The sequence below is a fragment of the Synchiropus splendidus genome, chromosome 3 (assembly GCF_027744825.2).
Source record: "Synchiropus splendidus isolate RoL2022-P1 chromosome 3, RoL_Sspl_1.0, whole genome shotgun sequence".
NCBI classification, from domain to species: domain Eukaryota; kingdom Metazoa; phylum Chordata; class Actinopteri; order Syngnathiformes; family Callionymidae; genus Synchiropus; species Synchiropus splendidus.
Genome location: NC_071336.1, coordinates 17,602,992 through 17,624,846, shown reverse-complemented (window position 1 = coordinate 17,624,846; position 21,855 = coordinate 17,602,992). Strand labels below are relative to the sequence as shown.

Here is a 21,855-nt window from a genome sequence, read left to right as displayed (position 1 = left end):
ACTTTTATTGCCGTGGCCGTGCCGTAGCTATATTCCGTGAGAGAACAGAAATTGCTGAACCTAGTACACAAACAAGTGATTGTCAGACACACAATTGTCCTCGCATGATTTCATTGTGTTTCTCTTGGCAATTTCCATGGGTCCTTTGGTGGCTTTGGTTAAACATGACAAACACCCTGAAAATACAGCTCTGCTCCCAATCCTGCTTCCTTCTACTGGCGGAACATTGCTAGTGATTGTTTAGCTTGGCAATCCTTGGCCGCAGAAGCTTTGGTGAAGTTTGACTGAGTAGCTCACAATTTATTTGTGCTTTTGCTTTCATGGTTTACTTCAGTCAGTGTGGCGCCCTCTTTATCTACAGAGAGAAATGCATTGAAGGACGCAATGTCTTTTATTCCTTCTACTGTGGGAAAACAATGCTGGCATTACTAGTTCTAGTGTGAAGACATTGTTGATCATCTTCAGAGCCAGAGTCTTGAGACAAATATCCAGAAGTCTTCCAGTTTTAGCCTGCTCTGGAGAAGTTTAGTCTCTTTCAGAATCAGTTGATGGTTGATTTTTTTTTTTTTGTGATGTTAGATGTGTTTTCATTGTGTTGACATCATGACATCTCTCACTTGTGCAATATGATGAACTTGAAAAAGCAAAACTGCGGTACAGAGACCAGCGCTCATAAACTCAAATGACAGCCTGGTAGCCTATACTCTCGCAGCCACCCTCCACACCTCTGCAACAGCCCATTAATACAAGTACACAGCTTAGGTGAGGCGGACCATTTAGCAATGCGGGTCAAGGCTGTGTTGTTTCATTGGGCCCCCAAGTTTGAGCAATAGACCTGGGAGAAGTAGAATATGGGGCCATGTGCTGGTGGCACTCTTCCCAGAAGCAAAGCTTGGCAAGGGCGAAAGAGAAAGAACGCACGTCACACTTCAGATTCCCAGAAAGGTGGAGTTAAACGTCGGGATTAGTCTAGCTGTGGAATACTGAGATTAAACAGCTACTTACAAACTGATTAGATACCAAAAACTGTCATAAGTGCACTTTAAACCGATTTTAGACTCTAGACTAGATGATGTCCCGTACTGATGGTCATTTTCTACCGGAGGTTGATTTCAATCTGGCCGTGAAGTCTCACATCTGTTAGTAATGTGATTCTCCACTGTGACAGTGACTGTTGATTTCTATTCCAAAACTAACACTTGGCCCAGTTAGTTACAGTTGTTAATAAAGTGGTCACCTAGACCCTGTTTCGGAGAACTGACTTGCCAAACCAACTACGAGCTACCTAACTTTGAGTTTTCAGTTTCAGAACGTGGATTAAGCGTTGGTTCAATCAGCCACAAATCCAAGTTACCCCGCATTCAGCTTGTGCATGAGCATATAGTTCAGTTCACCATGACAACAGGTGAAGCAAAGTGGAAATCCCCACTGTGGAAATGGAAACATTAATGACTGTACATCTGGAGGTGAACACATTAAAAAAATGAATGCTGACTGAGCCATTTAAGTGTGAGTGTCAACTAGAGAAAAGGAAATGTCTGTAACTAAAGATGGAATGTAAAAATAGTGAGGCAAACTTCAATTACAAGTGTGTTGTTCTGAAGCCTGTCATCAAACAGCTTTCAGCGAGTAGAATGCCATGAATCACCATTGTTCAGTTCAATTAAAGGTGGTGTGTTGATGAACAGAGGATCAGTGTATTTCAAAACATATTTTCAGAAAGACTTCTGCTTCCAACTGGTTCTCACAAGAGGCTAACGTAACATCTGAATGGAGGTGATGATGGTCCTCTCCTGACAGGGATTTCTGAGTACCACCTGAGCGTCAGCAGGGAAACTCAAGCCTCGCTGCAGCAAACCTGCCATGTTAGTTGCCCAGGTTACTGACATGCTGAACCTGCTGTGTGAATAAGAAACACCACCATTTTTTCCCCCTCTGGCTTCCATGTAAACCGATTCAGGCTCTTCACTAAGCCTTTCTTAAACAAGCTCCTGTCACCTTAAATGTATCTTTATTTTCGGACTCATCTGCATAGAGAAGCAGCTGAGATGCGAGACCACTGTCTCTGTCATCACAGATAGGTGAACGTTACATTTGAGACTGTTTAAAGCAGAAGAAAATGTTTGAGTGAGGGGCTCACCAAAGGTGTCTCGTGTTTGTGGAACACTTTGACAGCCTGTAGAAAAGCTGATTCCTGTGAATATGCCTTTTTAATTTAGAGCCAAGACAAAGCAAGTCTCAATCTCCTCCTCCTGGGAAAGTCGGGGTGGTTTTTGAATGCAGACTTGGTGCCAAGGAACATCAATCTTCAGTCTAAATAACAAGGTCCATCTCTGTATCATTCTGACCAAAGTTTCAAGCAAGCAGGACCAACAAAAAAGAGATGCTTGGCGTTCATTTGTATTCCTCACCGGCGCCCCCCAGGCTGCTTGTCAAAGGCTTCTGATGTGTCTGTTTCTATTAAAGACTCTGTGTCCAGCAAGACAAATGCTACCATCACTCCCCAAGTTTGCAATTACTGCCGCGTCCTCAGTGGGGGTCGGAAATACGTTTGGATTAGATCAATCGGTGCATTTGGGAGATGAATGGTGAAGCGCGCTGGTGTCCTCTGCCCTTCTTTAACCCTGATTACAGTCGGAGCCTTCACCACAATGTGCAAGTCAGCACTCGCTCCTGTCTGACCGGAGCGTGTTGACTTGTTAGTGAGGAAGTGGACATGAGCGACTGTCTGCTGTGTGTCACCGCAGGGTGAGAGGCAGGCGCTAACATGCAGGTCGCTCACGTGAGGAACTTCAAACCCTGGTTGTTTTCACCACACTCACACACAACACTTGTGTGGCAGATGAAACAAGCTGCATTTCTGATATTCAGTGACATGTCAGCAGGAAAGTGATTCTATCAGGTTCTGTTGTGCAACTCTACAGGCGCCCGACATTGTATTTGATGTGTGTCACAGCTGTCAAATTTGTTGAGTGTATTCTTGGATTTTTTATGGAACATTTTGAGCAGCTTCAGGCTCAACATTCATCTTTTTTATTTACTACAATCACTCAATTACTTGTTCATTCTGTTGCAAAAACACAAATTACTTGAAGCAATTTCCCACGATAATGTTCCCACAAAATGTCCTTTGATTTATTTTAATTAGATCTGATAAAAGTCATATTGCTGGTAACATGCTCCAACTTTCCTCTTCTTGTATCCTGAGAAGTGATGGCTGAATACAGTATTTTGTTTGTACATTTTTGCATACAGTCTCAACACATAATCCATGTTACTATACGTGGTATGAAGATAATATCTGAGCAATAAACTCACCTATAAAGGCAATCTAATCTAATCTAATCTGTTGTTGGAACTTGGAAAAACTTGAGTGACGAGATGTCCTTTATTCAACGTGCTGCTGCCACAACAATCAATGACAACAAAGACACTTACGACATTAAAGATACACAACAACAATACAATACAGCATCAAAGACATAAAGGATATTCACAAAGAATCACCATACATAAACACACATAGCTAAAAAAAAAGTGTAGCTCCCCCAAATCCGCGTAACAAAGCCGTGTTTGTTGCTCCTTGTGTGTCATTGGTGTCTTAAGCAGATGACTGGAGAGGTTTCCTGACCTGCTGTCTACATATCTTCCTCCTCAGGTGCACAGACCACTCTTGTTAAAAAAGTAGATCTCACCTGACAGATGTCCAGGGTTATGACTGGAAGTGATAAAATCTTTATGTGTCATCTAAACCTGCCGACCTCAGTCATAAACCCGCACACATTCAAAGCAATTGTCCAATCAAAAAGACGTGCTCCACACGCAACAGGTTTCTACTCGTGTCTCGTAGCTAAATGAGAGTCCGGTTCTTTGGGGGAATGGAATGTGATTTCTAAGGATCAATTGATCAAATGATGAGACTCCTGTGTGCATGATGTAAAAAAAATTAACCATTAAATAATTTTAATTTGGGCACATGTTTTTATATCCCTCTTTATGGAGGAAAAAAGTAGAAAAACGTAGAAAAACCTTGCTGCAACTATTCTGTCAAAAGGACAACTGAAAAACATTGAATGTGATGTGAGACAATGCGTTTTGGTGATGGTCTATGCTTTCTAATCTCATCTCATCTATATGGAACATCCAAGTTCATGTAAACAAATGAAAATGTCGTGATTGCTCAAGGAGTCTGACCCAAGTGCTGGATTGTTGCCAGTATACAGAAGACTCAAACCACGAGAGTACGTATTGACAATGAATTTACAGGAACGAAGAACCGAGGACGTCAACACCAGAAGTGGAGCGAGGAGGCCAAACATGTAGGGAAAGGTTTTCAAAACCTGAAAACAGAAAAGCAGGCGAATTAAACTCAAACCTGAAAAACGGGGACAACTGAAACGCACTCGGAAACAAAATTCATGAGGCCCAAATAACCGCTCGGTGGTGGAATAGCGCACACACGCGCGATCGTAAAAGACTTAAGAAAACAAGCGAGGAGGACAACTAAGGAGGCGGCAGAAAAAGGTACTGGAATGTACCCGGAAAACAGAAATATAACAGGAGCAATAAGAGAGCAGAGGGTTGAGAGAGAGTTTACTGCCATAACATGAAGTGACCATCTGGCAGCACCGAGTGGAACCCAGGTGTAGAAATCAGTGGAGTCTGATCAGCAGAATGGGGTCCAGCTGTGCTGCTGTGAAGTTGAACAGAGAGAAGGAAAAGGAAACAACACGCAGGAAAACAGTAAATAACAAAATAAAACCACAGAAAAAAATTAAACATAACTGAAAAATGATAATGAAGTGATGATATAAGTATCTGTGCTGCACCTCAAGTATGTGAACTGGTCTAGTTTCCACTGGATTGACATTTGGGTAATTCAACGTGGTTTTTTTTTCTTGTGACAAGAATCATCAATGTGAAACTTTAATTTTGAACTTGTGCTGTTCCTCTTATATAGAAGAGTGGAGTGGGCTGGGGAAAATGAATCCCGCGTTAATAATGTTGAAAATCCCTGAAGTACTGAATGGTTTACTTAAGTGTAAAATAAAGCTTTTTAGTACTCGGGAGTTGGCAATTAGCGTGATAACACAATCCGTGAGTTAATAGGATTTTTGTCCTGGATGTAGAATGTTGCTGCGTGATTTCAGTCTTGACTTTTGATATTGTTTTGCTGTGTGTGGGTGAAGGCTTAATGGGAGCAGGCTTTAGCAATTACGGGCTTTGTTTACTTCGGATGTGGCTCCTTACTGTCAGCGAATGGATTAGATATACTGGGCCGAGTCTGGCAGCTCTCTGGGTTGTAAATGATTCAAACAACAAGCGCTGCTCTGACCCCAAAATGCAGAGTTTAAGACTAATTTATATAGTGCATGCTAAGTATGGCTTCAGCTATTTAACCTCAACTCTTTAAATATTTTAATGACACTGTAAAAGGGACCGTCTGTGAGGTCTCCACCACACAACGTGCTGTGGGTGGAAATTTGCCGGATGGATGATTTGCTGTTTCACATCAGTATTTACGTGACAAAAGACTAATCCAGAGGATCTTGGGATATTTTTGCTTGTATTCTATTCTCTCTTTTTTAAAGAGACAATATTATACCTGACTCCAGTAGCACAGTGAGCGAGAGAGCCATGTAGAGTTGAACCGCCTGGGAGTGGTAATTTAATTCTACATTAGGATTCCTATCAGAAAGCGGTCACATTGGATGGATCTTATTTAATCTTGTTGGGTCCATAAAAGGATGTTTAATGAGTCCAGAAACGGAGCACGTGAAGTGTTTGCAGCTGTTATGGAGCAGCAAACAGTCGGACACCTAGCAAAACTTATTTCAAGTATTATTTAGTCGACAAGTGACCCAAAAAAACAAGTAACAAAGGCCATAATTTGGTTTATGCACTTATATAACATACATCAACCACAACACTTAGTTCCACTTCACTTATCGCTACTGCTGAGTCTGCTTCATGGTCTTCATGCTCACTACTACTTTACTACATTGTCAAGTTTCAAATTTCAAATGAGGCAAATGAATGTGCTTTGCTTGCTATTAAGTGTGTTGTAGGAGGAGAGCAATTTCGATGCATATATATATACTCTCTGTGTCCGAGTGTTTGTGCTGACACTTGCACGGATGTTCTGTCCCAGCAGAAATTCTTATGATCAGAATGGATGATGATTGGCCAACATTTAGTTTTTGACATCATACGATTAGGGTGACCACCAAAGCTCTGGCCAATTCGGAAAGTGAAGCGGCAACAGAAGTGTATTAGACGATAGAATAACAATTACATGTAATTGTGCAGCAGCAAGAGTCTCAAGAGTCTCTTGTCCGTGACTCATTTTGCTGCTTATTAGCTGTTGCTTCCATGAATCACGCTCAGTTAAAAAAGGATGGTTTCATGCTGTCCTTGGTCCTGTGTTGTGCTGGGTGGGTGTGTCTCTCAAAACTGCTTGCTGTGACCCCAAAAAACACACAGTCTAACTTAAATCAGGTCACCTCCTCTCAGCTGTTGCACACCACTTAACAAAAAAACAAAAGTTCAGTTGTTAAGCAAAATTGCTTCTGTTACACTGCCATTTTGTGTTTTTTGAGGCTCATAAATCATACCTGCGTTGGATAGGCATGCACTTCTGTTTGACAGCTCTATGATGAAACGTATCAGCACCTTCCGTCTGTCATAAATCTCACAATAATAAGAGTCTCGCTGGTGTTTTGTTACACTAAAGAACCTCAAATCCCAACCATATGTGCTTCCCCAGAGATCTGTGGGAAACGGATTGTTGAGCGCTACAGTTGGACCTGCCAGTGTGTGTTTACTCAGCCTTCACTTCAGCTGGAGGAATATTGCATTTCTCTGTAAGGAGCGATCCATGATATTCTGACAGACATCATAGCATTTGCATGGTGGTCGAGGATGTTTTTCCCAGTCTGCTCGTCGACCATTAACCGTAAATCTTCTTTTTCTATAGTTAATTAAAAGGCCTACAACAAGACCTAACTTATATACGACTAAAAATGGTTGACTGTGTCATGATATTATTATGCCCCCGTTTGTTTAGGTATTTAAATGATTTGAAAGTCAGCAGACATAAATCTTCTCTCCTTTGTGAAACCGTTTCCAGTTTTTGTGTTAGCAAAGTGAGCCCTCAGCTGACGCCGTGGACTATGAAAGAAGAGATTTGTGTGTTTTCCAGAGCCAAACGTGAGCATTGTACATTTCTGATTGTTAGCCTGTGGCTCGCTGGAGTACAGGCACATCACTGCAGGTAGTGGTCTGTAATGTGGGCGAAAGAAAACACACGAGACCCCGGTGACACATCACCAGTCAGCCGGCACACTCTCGCGTCTGGATGATTTACGCGGCAGGCTTTCTGTCCATTCACACGGTTTAAGGGAGAAAACTTTTCTGAAATATACTGCTGAAAAATACGAGACAGTGTGAAACTGAGGGGTTTCTTAAATGTTACTCCGCTGCTCATGTCACGCTCACTGCTCCTTTAAGACCATGATAAACTGTCAGGTGCGGAGGGAAGTCACAGCAGTGGATTGTGTCTCATGCTGAACCTTTTCTGTTTGGAAGTTAATGGTTTGGAATCCAACGTGTTGAACAGCAACTGTATGTTATTTTAAAAGTGTTTGAATTCCAAGAGAAGTCAGAAGGCAAGCAGGTCCCAGAAATGTTCCTGTCAGCCTCACCATCACTGCTACTGTACAATTGTCAGGTTATTTCAACAGTAGCATGTCTAGCAGTGTTTAAAAACCATTCAAAATTACTGGCAAATAATTTGAAAATTACTTCATTTTGATAATAAATATGTCGTAATATGAAGCATAATGGTTGTGCTTTGTCCTAAAATTAAGAAGCAATTCAAATTAGACTAGATTAGATTCAATTTGGCCGCTTGTCTCTGAGTGTTCTTGTAAGAGGAGGCAGCAGTTTTGTCCATATTCCAACACATCCATCACTATGACCCCCTAATTTACCCACCACAAGTCTGTCGAACCACTTAACCCAACTAAAAGATGCTAAAAACCCATTCATGCCCAGCTAAACTAATCCAGGCTGGTTGCTCCATCGCTGAAGTTAGACACTTAAATTCACATTTTTTCAACACAAATGATGATACATCTTCGATTCCTTTTGTGTGTGTCTCGGTCTTATTTGCATAACTCTATGTGCCTCTCAGGAGGGAAAAGTCCCATTAGGGGCGTCTGCTTTCTCTGCTCTTATTCCACTTTCTTCTTAAGTCAGCTGTTTGTGTTTTGTAATGACACATTGTGTCTTTTAATAGAAGGTGAGTGAGAGTAAAAAAGCCAGCGTTGACAGGTTTGACGTTAACAGTATAACGTTTGAAATCCAGAGACTTCTTTTTTTTTTTTTTTTCAGCGATGTCAGTACTTATTCACCAAAGGCAACAGATTTGAAGGTGTGCCATTGTATTGCAAGGTTTGCTGATGTTTTCCGCCTGCATATTGGCTAGTATGATGAACATAAATAATAAATAATAATATCATAATAATGTGCACTCACTCACTTTCAATCATTATCCAATTCAAATATGCCTGTTAATAGTGACATCTCTGTAAAAAGAAAAGTCCCATAATGCACTGCAGAAGAGAAAGGGCCTTTAGAGTTAACATTGTGGGATGCAAAATCAAAGTTGTTTCCCAGATCAAAGGTCTCATGTCAGGGTGTCCAATCTCTTTTATATTTTGGTTTTGCTCAGGTGGCGCATCCATGATGCTGTCAGAGCAGCAAGTGGTTCCCCTGTCAAACCGTGCATGCAAAAAAAGAGCTGAGCTAGATGACTGTTGTATCTTTATCAAGAAAACATTATTGTAACTCATTCCAGTTAAAAATACAAAATAATATTTATTAAAAATCACAGGGAAAAACACTCTCAACAGAAAAAAGGTTGCCGTGTGCATGTGGGAATAATTCGCTCCTCGTGGTAAAGCGTTCATTGCTGTTATTTTTACTTTGTTATTAGTGTCAAAGTACAGTAATTCAAACCTTTTGTGTGATTCATGAAATATGTTGCCCCAGAAAGCAGTACTAACTCAAACTAAGCAAAGTAATCTAAAGAGTTCTGCTGTTCTAGTCACCGAGCTTCATGTACATGGACCCCACTCAAATTGAATTACAGCAAATGGTGACTTTTTTATGTCTTTCTTTTTAACCTTCCATAAAATATAGATCCCTGCCTTGACAGAAAAGCATAGAACTAGATTCTTCAGTCTGAGCTGAGATGATAAAAAGCATTGCTTCTGAGAAGTCATCATCTTAAGTTGTTTTCTCTGATGAGTTTTTGTCAACTAACTGATGAGTTGTTTCTTATGCAGATTCTGCCGCTGGTAATTTCAGGAATACACATATAGAGTCGCTTGCAAACCAGGGAGCTACCTCGCTACCTATCCACAATATTTTTGGCCCAGATTATGTACGTTGCCCTGAAGCCATTCCTTCTTCACTTATTTCCAGTCATGTAAAGCCATTTCCTGTCAGCAGCACTGAGTCCAGAAAAAAGACATTTCAGACTAAGGAAACTAACCTTTTTGCTGTTTTTACAACATGCTAAATGTCCTTGGAAGGTTATCGGTGGAACTAAATTACAGTCACTCTGTTTCTGTGAATTAAGGGTTATTGACAAGCGTATGTCTGGACGACGAGGCTTGACAGAGTCAGGGTGAAGGTATGCAAGGGGGGAAAGTGGAGAGGAAGGTTTTCTTTTGGGCATTAGTGGAGGAATAGCCTCTCACAGGGGAGAGCTTTTATCCGCCTGTGGGGTTTGTCCCCCAGGGGTCTGTGCTTTGTGCCCTATTTATCCAGAGACAAAAGGCCGACAGTGTTTCCTGGATGACAAGAGACTGAATCAGAGAAACTGTAGTGGGATGCAGGTGCTGCTGGAAAAGGGTGACTCACCTCGGTGGTTCAGGGTGATACTCTGGGAGAAGGCCGGCCATTATCCACGCCCTCTATGTTGTGGCATGTTTGACGGCCTCCTTGTTTGCCAGCTTTCCACACAAGACTGAGGGACTTGAGAAAGCTCCTTTCAAGGATGGAAATAGATCTTGTGTGTTAATGGAACAGCATGTCGAGGTGCCACTGGGACCTTGTTGTTAATGACAGGTTTTCCAAAACTACTTCAAATAACCTGACCAGTCTGGGAGATCTGATGTTTGGATTATTCTTGCAGTTGCAAAAGCTGTTTTAGAAGTTATTTATGTTGCTCTGACAAAGCAGATGAGAAGCTTGGTTGCCTCACTCGGTAGCCCACTGTGGCGACTGTGAAATTTGTATAGCCACCTTAGATAATCCAGCTTGGTTCCTCCTGCTCTTGCATTCACATTTGTCTGACACTTGCGGTGAGTCTCTGGGAAGTTTGTACATTCCTCTCGCTCATATGAATTCCTCACCGGTTTCCTCTTACCTCTGGAAAGGGTTGTCCACAACAGTCTGAGTGTCTGTGTGGCCTGCGATAGGCTGGCAACCTCTCCTGTATAGGGTGGTGTGTTGGCATGAATCTGGCGATACATGCCCCGATACAGCAGTGACGAAATGACAGATCATGATATATCAAGCTACTGAGTCGATTCCGATATATTGTATTCTTTATTGACAAGAATAAAGAAAAAAAACTCCAACAACGTTGTCTGAGACGTATCCAGTCATTCCACATCAGCTGTATGTTACATCGGTGCAGAGGGTTCATTCATTGATTTATTATGTCAATAATCTCAGAAACACAAAAGCATCTAAGCATTTATTTACATTGATTTATTTGCATTATCTATAAAATATCAATGTATTGCGGTATCCGCTGTCCTTTGTTGTCCCCACAGGGCAATTTGTTGCATAAACGTCATTTTTCGGGGTCATTTTTCTCCCGTCATTACAGCTTGTTTATGAGGCCAATATTGTCGGTGCAAAAGGTTGTTTGCACCTGTCAGTTTTGGACCTTGCTACATGTACCGACAGCTCTTTTCTGGTTTGTTGCTGTGATGAGTCAGTCACTGCAGACAGAGGCGACACACATAAAACGCTCAGAGCACCTTCCCTTCCATTTTCCTTCCTTTTTGTGAGGGTCGTATTTTGCCCTAAAACCTAGCTGATCACTAATTTTAATAGTTATCCAATTAGCTGCCCTCTGTGAATCATTGGTATGAGACCTTTTTACTGCACAGTGCTCTTTTTTGGGTTAAACTCATTTAATTTATGACTTTTTTTATGGGCAATCTCTCTCTTGACTCCAGCTCATCATTAAACACCTCTGTCAGCTCAAACTTTGGATGAATTCGCATCCTCAGGGTTTCCTTTTGGCTCGGACCAGCATCAATGGTCGGAGGCCAAGAAAAATGAGATGGGAGAATGAAGTGTCAGAGAAAATAGATGAGAGAAGAAATCACTCTGGCTCTTTGACCCCAAGAATTCATTGTTCATCCAGTAGAATTCACCCAACCATTCTTTTTCAATTTGAAGAGCTAATGTTATAAATCCAATTGGAATTGGAATTGCAAGTGCAATATTTGAATTTTCTTGATCTGTAAGTACATGAAACACGAGTGTATGATCTGGCTTGTTTATGTCAGTGTTCTGTAATATCTTCTTTTGTTTTATGAGTGTTTTTAATCCCGCTCTCTTGTTGTCCCTTTAGGAGTCTACTACTTGCATAGTCAAGAGTCGGCACCAGACCAGGACTTAACTGTGGAGATGCACTTGAATCTGCATCGGTGGAAGAGGTGGTCTCCACCTAGATCCTGGAACATGGACAGTAACCGGGCCAGTGTGGACCAGGAGTCAGAGGAGTCAGATACCTTCCCAGGGCTAAATTCAGCGGAAGACACCGACAACAGCTCCCAGATAGAGGTGGGTGAAGGGTGACTGCACCAAGAGACGTGAGGTGCTTTCAGCAGTGGCTGCAGGCATCAAGATGAATCCTGTCTTGTTTCTGTACCCCTGTTTTGTGTTGACAATCATTGTAAAGCTGTTGAAAGAAGCATGAGCCATCCATGCTGGTTTACATGAGAGCTCTTCATCCATCAAGGGCTGATGGCTTGTGTTATCTGGTAGTATGAGTAACACAACTTTGTTTGTTGACTAGTGATCACTGAAATTAGTGCTTGGATTTGCCCTTGCTGTCAACGTGCTCAGACTCCACGCATCACTTTGAACATCACATACCAGAGGTGAAGAGCAGAGCAGCGGGGAAGTGGCTGCATTCAGAGGGCTTTCACACCCACAATGTGCTACTCAGGTGAAAGTAAACCACACTGGCAAATTGTCACTCCGATATTCTTAAGATGTTGGTTGCTTTACTGGGAGTATTTGTTTTCATCCATCAATAACTATGACTTTTGATATTGAAGGCGATTGCGTTGGACACATTTGGTATGTAAACAAGTATGTGTGTATATTATAGGCTATATTTTGTAGATGTGACTGTTGCCTAGGTTCATGTAGCTGTCTCATGCGGAGCAAACAAAGCGTGTACAGTGGTACCTCGGTTTTCGAACAAATTGGAGTTCGAACAAATCGGAGTTCGAACAAAAATTTTGAGATTTTTTTGGCTTTGGATTTCAAACAAAAATCCAGAACTATTACTTTGTTACTTTGTGCACACACGTGCACGAACAGCGCACCTGCAGCAGACACTCTACATTCACTCCTACAAAAGCCTATTTTAAGGCTTGGAACACATCATTTCTTTTTCCATTCATTGTAATGGGAAAAATCAATTCAGATTTCGAACAAATCGCTTCTGGAACTGCCATCTGGAGTGGATTGTGGTCGAGAACCGAGGTACCACTGTATTTAATAGGATTTTATGTAATTTCTGGTATTTCCTTGACTTGCTTTTCATTTCCCAAAGAGAGAATACAACACCCCCACCGGTGATCACGGTCATGGTTCAAGAGCTTGATGCATGTGTCATCTCATTTGGTTGGTTCCAACTATAAAACAACCGTTCAAGTTCTGAACCAGTTTTTTTCATGTCTGAACATTCTGGCTGGTTCATAATTACGTTTGGGATCTGGAGCCGGCACGGAGCCGTTTTGAAGGGCAAAGGATTGGTTGGGTGAACAAAACAAAATATAGAGGGGGAACAGGCAAGCTTGTTGAGCATTTCTGTTGCCTGCTATCTGAGTCATCATTAGACTTGTTTCAGCACCTACTCGTCCTCGTGAGGTACAAAGTGGTGGAAGACTGTGAATAGAATATGGCTGCCACTGTAGGGTGACATGCCTGTGAAAGTTTACAAGACACGCACATTAAGAACCTCCACTCACCTGGATTATGGTTCTTAATAAATTCCAGCTGCATTAATTTCCTCTGTACGACACTCTATTGCTGAAGACTTTGACTTTAAGGGACTTTGTTCTCAAAAGATGGTGTTGAAGATGTGTGAAGGCTGTTTAAATGTTGCATTTGCAGTGTTTGGGCAGAAGGATGAAACTGTTGAGAGGTGCGACCTCACTTCTTCTCTGCACTTGAGAAGGAGTCAAGTACGTATAGGCTTTTTCAGTGTTTTTGGCTCTGCATTGAAAATGCAAATAACAATACACTCTGCTTAGTTTTTCCTTCAGTCAGTGGAACGAAGACCTTATATATTGCTTGATCTGAGTGACATTTCTAGACCTCCCAGTAATGTAACTGAGCTCATCATAGAAGACTGAAAATATCAGCGGCCCCAAAATGCCACAGGCAGTATGTGTGTTCAATTAGCTGTGAGTTCTGCCATTTCACCCCAACAACAGCTCAATAACAAACTTGACCTTCTTCTTTCTTCATGCAGATCTGAGCTCAGTCTTGATACAAGTCAGTCATACCTGAATAATCAGCAGAGTGGAGGCAGAGTTCTGACAGTCCAAATATCAAATGTTTGAAATTGTCAAATTAAGCAGTGAAGCTTTGTTGTGTCTGAAGGATTGGTTGGAAAATGATTATGCAACATGGAAGATGAAAATTTGATCAGTTTGTTTGGGGATTTATATTCATCAAATTTCCTGTTACGTGGTCAGTTCTAAAAGCTTTTACTGTTGCCGGGCCTTACAGGACTTCCCAAAGGAGTGGTACGAGTGCTTCCTACCCACAGGATTGTAGTACTAAACATTTGAAATTACAACACTGGCAAGGACTGGGCAACATGGCATGTCGTCTGATCTCAATTATCCTGGATTTCTTTTAAAAATCTACCTCTTAAATACCTATTTTTGAAGCATCTTTATTGAATACTATAGAGTGAAAGTTCCCCAAAAGAACACTCAATTTTTGGTTTCAGACCTTCTATGTCTGCTCACTCTTGTGACAACTGAATGCACACGCTACATTTTGAACCAGCACGTTTTCCAGTCCTAGCCGTCATCAGTCAGAATTAGAACCCAGTGACCTGTAGTGGTCAGGGAAGTGAGCTCTCAGCTATAACTTCATCACGACCAGCAGACTAACTGAAAGTGTATGGTTTTTAATACAGTGTTGGTTAACTAGCGCACATTACACAGATGAAATAGTTGGACAGCAGGGAGTGCAGTGTTCAAAACCTGATGTAAGTAAAAGTGTAACAGTCACAGTGACATTTGAGTATTTCGCTCCTCACTTTCTTGGCAGTAATCCAGCTTCATGGAGGTGCCGAATCACAGCTAATAGCAGGAGTGCCTCTGTAATAGTGCAATTTGGCAACATTAACATCCCCACACACGTCTCGGTGCGCGGACACACATGTTTTCACTTATTGTACTTGATGAGACACTAACTGAGGCAAAGTGTACAGACTGATTCTTCGCCATGGTGGGCGAACTCGCTCTCACCAGGGTTGGAACTGTGGCGCTTCACTGTGAGGTTCAATACGCTCTTGAATGGAGGGTTGACATCTCCTCACCTCATTGTCCACGCTGTTGGACTACTGGAAATACTTCATGGTATGTTTTGCATTGGTGTTACAGAGAAATGTATTATGCTGCTTTAGTTCCTACACACTACAACATCCATGGCAGACCCAGAGCAAGCACGCGTCCACACTCGACTGGACATCATCTGAGAGCTCTAATTCAGCTCTTCCCATTAAAATGTTTGAATAATTCTAGCCAGTGCTGCTCTGTGCCTAAAAATACTTCAGCCATTTCCTTGTAGCAATTAGAAAGGTGGGTGTTTGGTAATGAAGGAGAGGGCCTGGGAGTGCATTAATATTTGACATCAAATTAAGCTCTCAGCCTGAATCCTCCCATACCTGATCTCACTGAGACACCAGGAGGGGTAATGAAGGCTCCTCACACATTTGCAGCAGATGATGCTTAGTGTTGTGCGGAGTCGCTCTGTCTTAATGGCAGTGGCCGCCGGAGCTCCGGCCGACTCACAAAGTCCCCTCATGACTTCTAATCATCTCTGGTTCACTGCACCATGTCGCACAGTGAGGAGAGGGAGCTTTGAACGTCAGCTGTAAACACTCACAACTGGGTAAACACATGCATTTCAAGCACACATTTATTACACAACAACAGTTAACACACGGTGAAACTACAAAACACAAACAAACACAATATCCCTTCTGGCTGTTTTTTTCTGTCTGAGGTTTGTTGTTGTCCATTTGCTGTTGAAAGAAGTTTTGCGCAGACATTCTTGTGTAGTTAGACTGGCATGAAAACAAGATGCTGGGACAGGAGGTGCTCTGTGGAGGCCTGGCTGGTGGATAGTTGATAACCAGTGTGGCTCTCAAGACTGCGAATATTCCAGATTCTGGCCTGATTCTTTAAAAGTGACAGCCCTTTCAAATTGATGTATTTTGTAGAGTCACTGACAATCTGGATCAGCACATGGCCATGATGTGAGCAATTTGAAGTTTGAGTCACTTCCTGTCTGCTGTTGAAATGCTGCAGTTTGGGGATGAACTTAGATAAGTCCTTGGACTCCATGGACCTCAATCCATTTGAGGATTAAACCGTCAAAATAACTGGGTCATAATTATGGAATTTAAGTTTGGTTTAGGTTCTTGTTAAGGTGAGCCATTTGTTTCTGATGGTTAGGTTTAGGGTGAGAGGCTGAGGGAAAAAGCATGGAAGTCAATGAAATGTTCTGACAAAAGATAAAATCATTCACTTGGCAACTCCAAGAGCAAAGCTCCATGGTCCTTTGATGGTATCGTACGAATGATAAACTACATGAATCATTGATGATCATATGTCAATTATTGATTTTAATAATTCAATTATGAATTACATTCTTGACAAGAATCATTTGTGATTTAAGAAGATAAGACACATGCAAAATTAAATCTTTTAAGATGGTTATTACAGAAAAAAGCACCTTTAGAAACGTCTCTCAAACTGGTACGACATTGGTGACCACTTCTTAATGATATATCATTTTTATGGAATGCAACCATAAACTAAATCACTTTTACAACGTCCTAAGACTACTAAGCTATATGCAAAATCCAGCCTCCTGGACCTGGTAACATTTACATCTGTGTTAAAGTGAACTGGTACCCGAGAGTAAGTCACCTCGGCTCGACCTGCAGGTTCATACGGGCAGACGGTCTGACGCCGAGAGTGACCGCGAGTTGCTGAATCAGCTCTGTGCATCATTAGAGCAGATTAAGAGCCTCCCTGCTGGAGGTGTCAGCAGGTCGAAGTATTAATGAGTCAGGGTCTGAACTAACTGTGGGAAAAAAATCTGGAGCCCCGGACTCATGTCACATGTTATTATCATTTTCTTAAGAGGTCTTTGATTTCATTTATGTGCAACATGTTGAGTCGTGTGAGATCATATGCTCCCATTGTTTTGGAATTATTCAAAACCCCATCTGTTGAAGCTTTGTGGATCGATGGATCCTTTTGTACTTCATTAAAATGATTTTAAAAATACTAAGTGCCTGCAAGGGTTTACGCGTTGGCTTCGTGTTTCTTCCCGTAGTCCAGATTCACAGGTGTAATGACAACTATTCTACAGTGTTTTTGTGTGTTATTGGGCGTGCACACTGCCCTGGATTCCCCAGGATCTGGCCCAAGGCAGCTGAGATTTCACTGTTGCCCCCTGCAACCCTGGAGCATGAGAAAATACCTATATGAATGTAGGAATGCAAGTTTATATCCATCAAATGAAATAATTTTGGTCTTGTGGGTGAACTGCCGTTTTTTTGACACGGCCTGAGAAAGATTGATATGCATGCGGTGAGAGAGTCCAAGAGAGAAAATATTGACGAAAAAGGAGGTGATGGGAAAGTGCTTGGCAATGTTGAGACTCTTCTTGAGAAATCAATAAACTGCCAAGTTGCAAAACAGCGATGGACCGCATCAGACAGTTTTGGGGGGGAGATTGCAAAAGATCCACCAGAAGAGAGTAATGAAACTAAAGTGGTCAGTTGCTTCCAAGAATCATGGCCACCGTGGTTGTCAGCCTGCGTACTGGAGTATCACTGTCGTCTTAACCTTTCTAGCAGCAGGCATGTTCAACTGACCTCTCTGATGTTCCAGTAAATCCATCAGAACATCAGTATGCTAGTCTCTGGTTCATCTCTCAGAAGGTCACGATGGTGCGGCAGTTGACCTTTGTCAGTGGAGTCAGCCCATCAGTCAACACGTGCTGTTTCAGGCTCTATCTGACTTGCTCAGTGTGTTACTGGTCTGTTTAACTACAGTTCCCCGTCAGTCCTCAAGCTAACTTTATTTTTTTTATTGAAAAACAACCATAGCTCATGATGTTGCTGAATCATCATATTTGCAGATTGGATGGCTGAAGTTTTTAACTTGCTTCTTTATGCACTGGAGCATGTGTTCAGGTGACAGCGATGACATTACTGTTCTGCTTCCGTGCATCTTTTCCTCAAGTCCACACATTTGAAAATACTGACTCCAGTCAGATTCTGATCCATGTTTCTGACTGAATTCGATGTTATTGGTTCCCTAAATCAGGTCGATGGTCCACTCACACAGAAGCGGTAAATGCCTGACTCATGCTATTATAAGAATCTTGTGTCTGTATTTCATGCAACTGGTGACTGGAACAACCACTTCTGTATTAAATTTCCCCTTTCGACACTTGTGGTCTCAACATCTGCGCAGTCTGAGTCTACAGATGCATACCGCTCGAGCCGACAAGGGCTGTCGACCTTCTGCTCTACAGAGTATTTGGATCCTATCAGGTGACACGGTCCGTCGTCCAGTCTTTACAAGACATAAACATACACTGTAACGTGCAGGCTTCTGAAGTTTGGATTATGTCCTACTTGGATGTTCTCAGTGGTAGAGTGGTTTTGCTTTCTATCTGAATATCACACCTCACTGGTCATTTTTATACCCAAGTACAACTTGTATTAATAATTTTACAGCTTTCGCTTAGTTTGCCAATAACAGCGAGCAGAAAAGTTGGAGGACCAGCCATGTGGGCTTCTCCTGGCTTCATGCCAGGGTTGGACCTCTCATGATGGGAGCAGGATCTTCTTATTAAAAGTATTCTCCTGGCGCAGTAGAAATGGTTTGAGAATCTGAAATCTGTCATAAAATTATATGTCCCAAAGTCATCATCAGCGTTTCTTGAGTCTGTGTGTGTGTGTATGTGATGTCTGCTAGAGGGAAAAAGCATCTTTTGCTTTGTTGGCTGCTTTAGAAAACGGTTTTTAATAAGGCAGCTTTGATTTATCGCACCTTTGATATGATGAATTCATAATTAAAGGTAATTTGCCAAAATGTAATTAAATAACTTCCCCATTTTAAATAACTTCACTGCCGTATAATCTGCCCAGTATGAATGGAAATGAGCTGGCACGCTCCAGAGGCGGCTGAGGTCTCACGATGACCACACACCCGCAGACAGCAATCCCATCAGATCACTGTTGGCAGCCAGTTGGGCAGACTAATGAATAATGGATCGCTGTTCTCATGAAGAGCTACACACCATTTGATGGTCTCATTTTAGTCTTTGACACCAGAGAATCCTAAGCCTAGTTTGAGGAGAATTTAGTTCTCTTGCTCAGGCTTCATTATTAATGCGTCTGAGATACACCGGTCTACTACATCTGATTGGTCTCTAAAACATGCCAGTGTCTTTGACGGTTCTGCAGATAAGAACTTCTCAGCTGGATGACTTGTTTGTCATGGACTTGTTTTTTATCCCCTAGCTTCAGTTGTGGCGGTTGTTGCTTGCAATGATGCGGACAGCAAGTATTGCTGAGGTGTTTGACATCCATATTGATCACAATCTTGTTTTAAACTCCCTGCATGTGTTTTGACTGGGAAACACTGTGTGTTAGTGGAAAGAGACTCATTTGAATCTGAATTTATGAGGCATTTTCTCCCCCTGGTTTCTCTAGACTTTCATTACTTACCAACCAAGAAGGTTCAGATCAGCCTCCATTGCCTCGACTGCCATCTATTAGTGCTGCATAGTCATGTATGTCTGCTGCAGACATGAGCAAGATCCAGCAACGACTGCCTGTATTCACCAAGCCCTTCGTCTCGAATGGATTTTTTTTATTCAGTAGCGTTTACAAGGACGTCATTACATTAGTTTTGTAAGTGCAGTTCTACAACAGTGTTGAGGAAGGTTTTTAAGTAATTGTCATTCATTGGTGAAGGAACCTGTTTTTGGCCTTGAAGAGTGGAAGTCATTACATTATATTGATTTGTTTCTCTGCAATGTTTTATAACGTTATGTGAAATGGGCTCTACAATGGAGAGATGAGTCATCTCCAGTTTACATGTATTGTCCATTAAATAAATGTTATATAAATTATGAAAGAAATATGAGCCCAATTTAATGTCAAGTATTTCCTGACTCCTCCTGGAGTATTATGGTGAAATATTATAGAGTTAACAAGTTATATGGGACTTGTGGGGCACGCCAGCTCAGTATGAGGTCAAAGACAGTTTCTCCATTCTGTACAGGAAGCCATAAAAGTAGAGAAACATCCCCCATTTGGCTCGTAAGAGTCCATGTTTCACTTTAAAAGTTTGTGTGACTGTGGAGTCTGAAATGGGTTTTACAAGAGGTAGTCGTTTACCTTCATGTTGATCTTCTGTCTTGCATCAAAAATCAGCGTTAAAATCACAGAGAGTAAGGTCCGGACGAACCAGTCAGAATTGTTGCTTGTCATATACAGAAGAGTCCTGGAAGGACACAACATCTCTCTCGAGATCCAACTGTTTATATGTGTGTACTTTCCTTTGTGCAGGAGGACACAGATCACAACTACTACACATCAAAAACATACAGTCCAACTGACCCCATGAGCAAGGACTTATGGGTTGACATCGAGCGCATGGACAAGGAGAAGGTGAAGATCCACGGGATCTTGTCCAACACACATCGACAGGCAGCGGTAAGTCTCTGGACCTCACCTGACATCTATTCATGAGGATATTGTTTTTGATGCTTCTTGGGACCATGAGTGACATCATTTTCATTGTCATCTATTCTGATGCATTGCTAGCTGACCAACACAGCGGTAAATTCTGGACTACACCTCATTTTGTTTTGTCTGCCATGACGGAACCATTTCTGGACTCAAAAAAGGAATGGATCAGCAATGGCGGCGAGTATTCCACAGCAAAAGCGACCTGAAAGAACGGGTGACATCCCAATAACTTCTCTACTTTGAAGAGAGTCATAGAAACGAAGGCAGCCTTCTGGCTCAGCTCAATTATTGTCCCAAAAAGATGTAGCGTTTTAATATTCTCTCGTGGTTTCGTTGATAAAATACCCATTCAGTCTCCAAGCATAATTCAGCCAGTGTGAAAGTAGGAGTTACAGTCAAGTCTTGATCATATTTCATCACGCAGAAATAGCTGCGAGGACTTCACACTCTCAGTCTAGGAATTTCATGCCTGACATTAAAATCATGTAGATAAGACTGAAAAGTTTCAAGCTCACTCCATCACTGCACAAGCAGGTGACCCATGTGGGGTGCATACTGATGAAGTACAACTCCAAGTAGAATAGAATTTGGCGACGAGGGGAACAATAGGAGACGGATGAGACTCTCACATTGTGAAATCTGCTGCTTCACCTTCAGACGTTTGGTGATGGATTGAACCTAACAATCAGAGGACGGACGTTCCTCACAGCTGCAAAGGCACAGACCAGGCTTTTCTTTCTGAAGTGGATTTGGGAAATTTCTATGACAACGGTTCTGGTGATGGTGGCTCAGAGAAAAACAGTAATGGCGAGGAAAAGAGCGAAACGCCCTCAACTGAACACTCTTTTAACGTGTCAAAAGTTAGTCAGTGAAAGATTTATGGAGAAAAACAAAAAAATGTTTTAGATCGATTGATTAACAAAAACAAAAAGATGGACGTCTCATTAAAACTTCGACTGTTGCTGAGTAGTTACTCAACTCAGAGTTGAGATTATCTGGGCTAGATGGCATATTTGGTTAGTTATGTTCATATTCTCAGCTAAAACAGGTGGAGGACACGTGGAAACGGTTTCATACAGGAAATATCTGATGTCTCTCTGGGGACACCATCAATATTTCAATTTAAATTGTAGTGAAAAGGCAGATTGTTGGCATTGAGCCCAACTTAAAGCAGTACTCGGTGGATTCTGAATATTTGTTCTTTGGCGCCTCTACTGGTTAAGGAGTGTCATTACAGAATGTCATAAAGATGGAATCTCCAGAGCCTTACAATGGTTTATGAGGAAGGATGGCAGCCAGCCAACAGAGAAAAATGCTAAGGGGATTCAGAGAAGTTGAAAGACAGCAGAGTCACTGAGATGATAAAACTATTGTAAGCTTTATTACATCTAGCACTCAGCCTTTTAAAATCATGAGCATGCGAACTGAGATCAAAGAGTCGTCACCAACACGTCTGTTACCTTTTTGTCCCAGCTGCGAGGGGATAAACTGTCTTAGTCTAC

General features: G+C 41.8%; 1 protein-coding gene across 1 annotated transcript in view; it reads left to right on the top strand.

Moving 5' to 3' along the window:
• Positions 1–21,855, top strand: part of plxdc2b (plexin domain containing 2b) — a 68,759-nt gene that overhangs the window by 19,702 nt on the left and 27,202 nt on the right. Inside the window, exons 2-3 of the mRNA XM_053860749.1 lie at positions 11,663–11,874; positions 20,171–20,317. Coding sequence (XP_053716724.1) covers positions 11,663–11,874; positions 20,171–20,317 — 359 coding nt within the window. The remainder of the gene's footprint in view (positions 1–11,662; positions 11,875–20,170; positions 20,318–21,855) is intronic.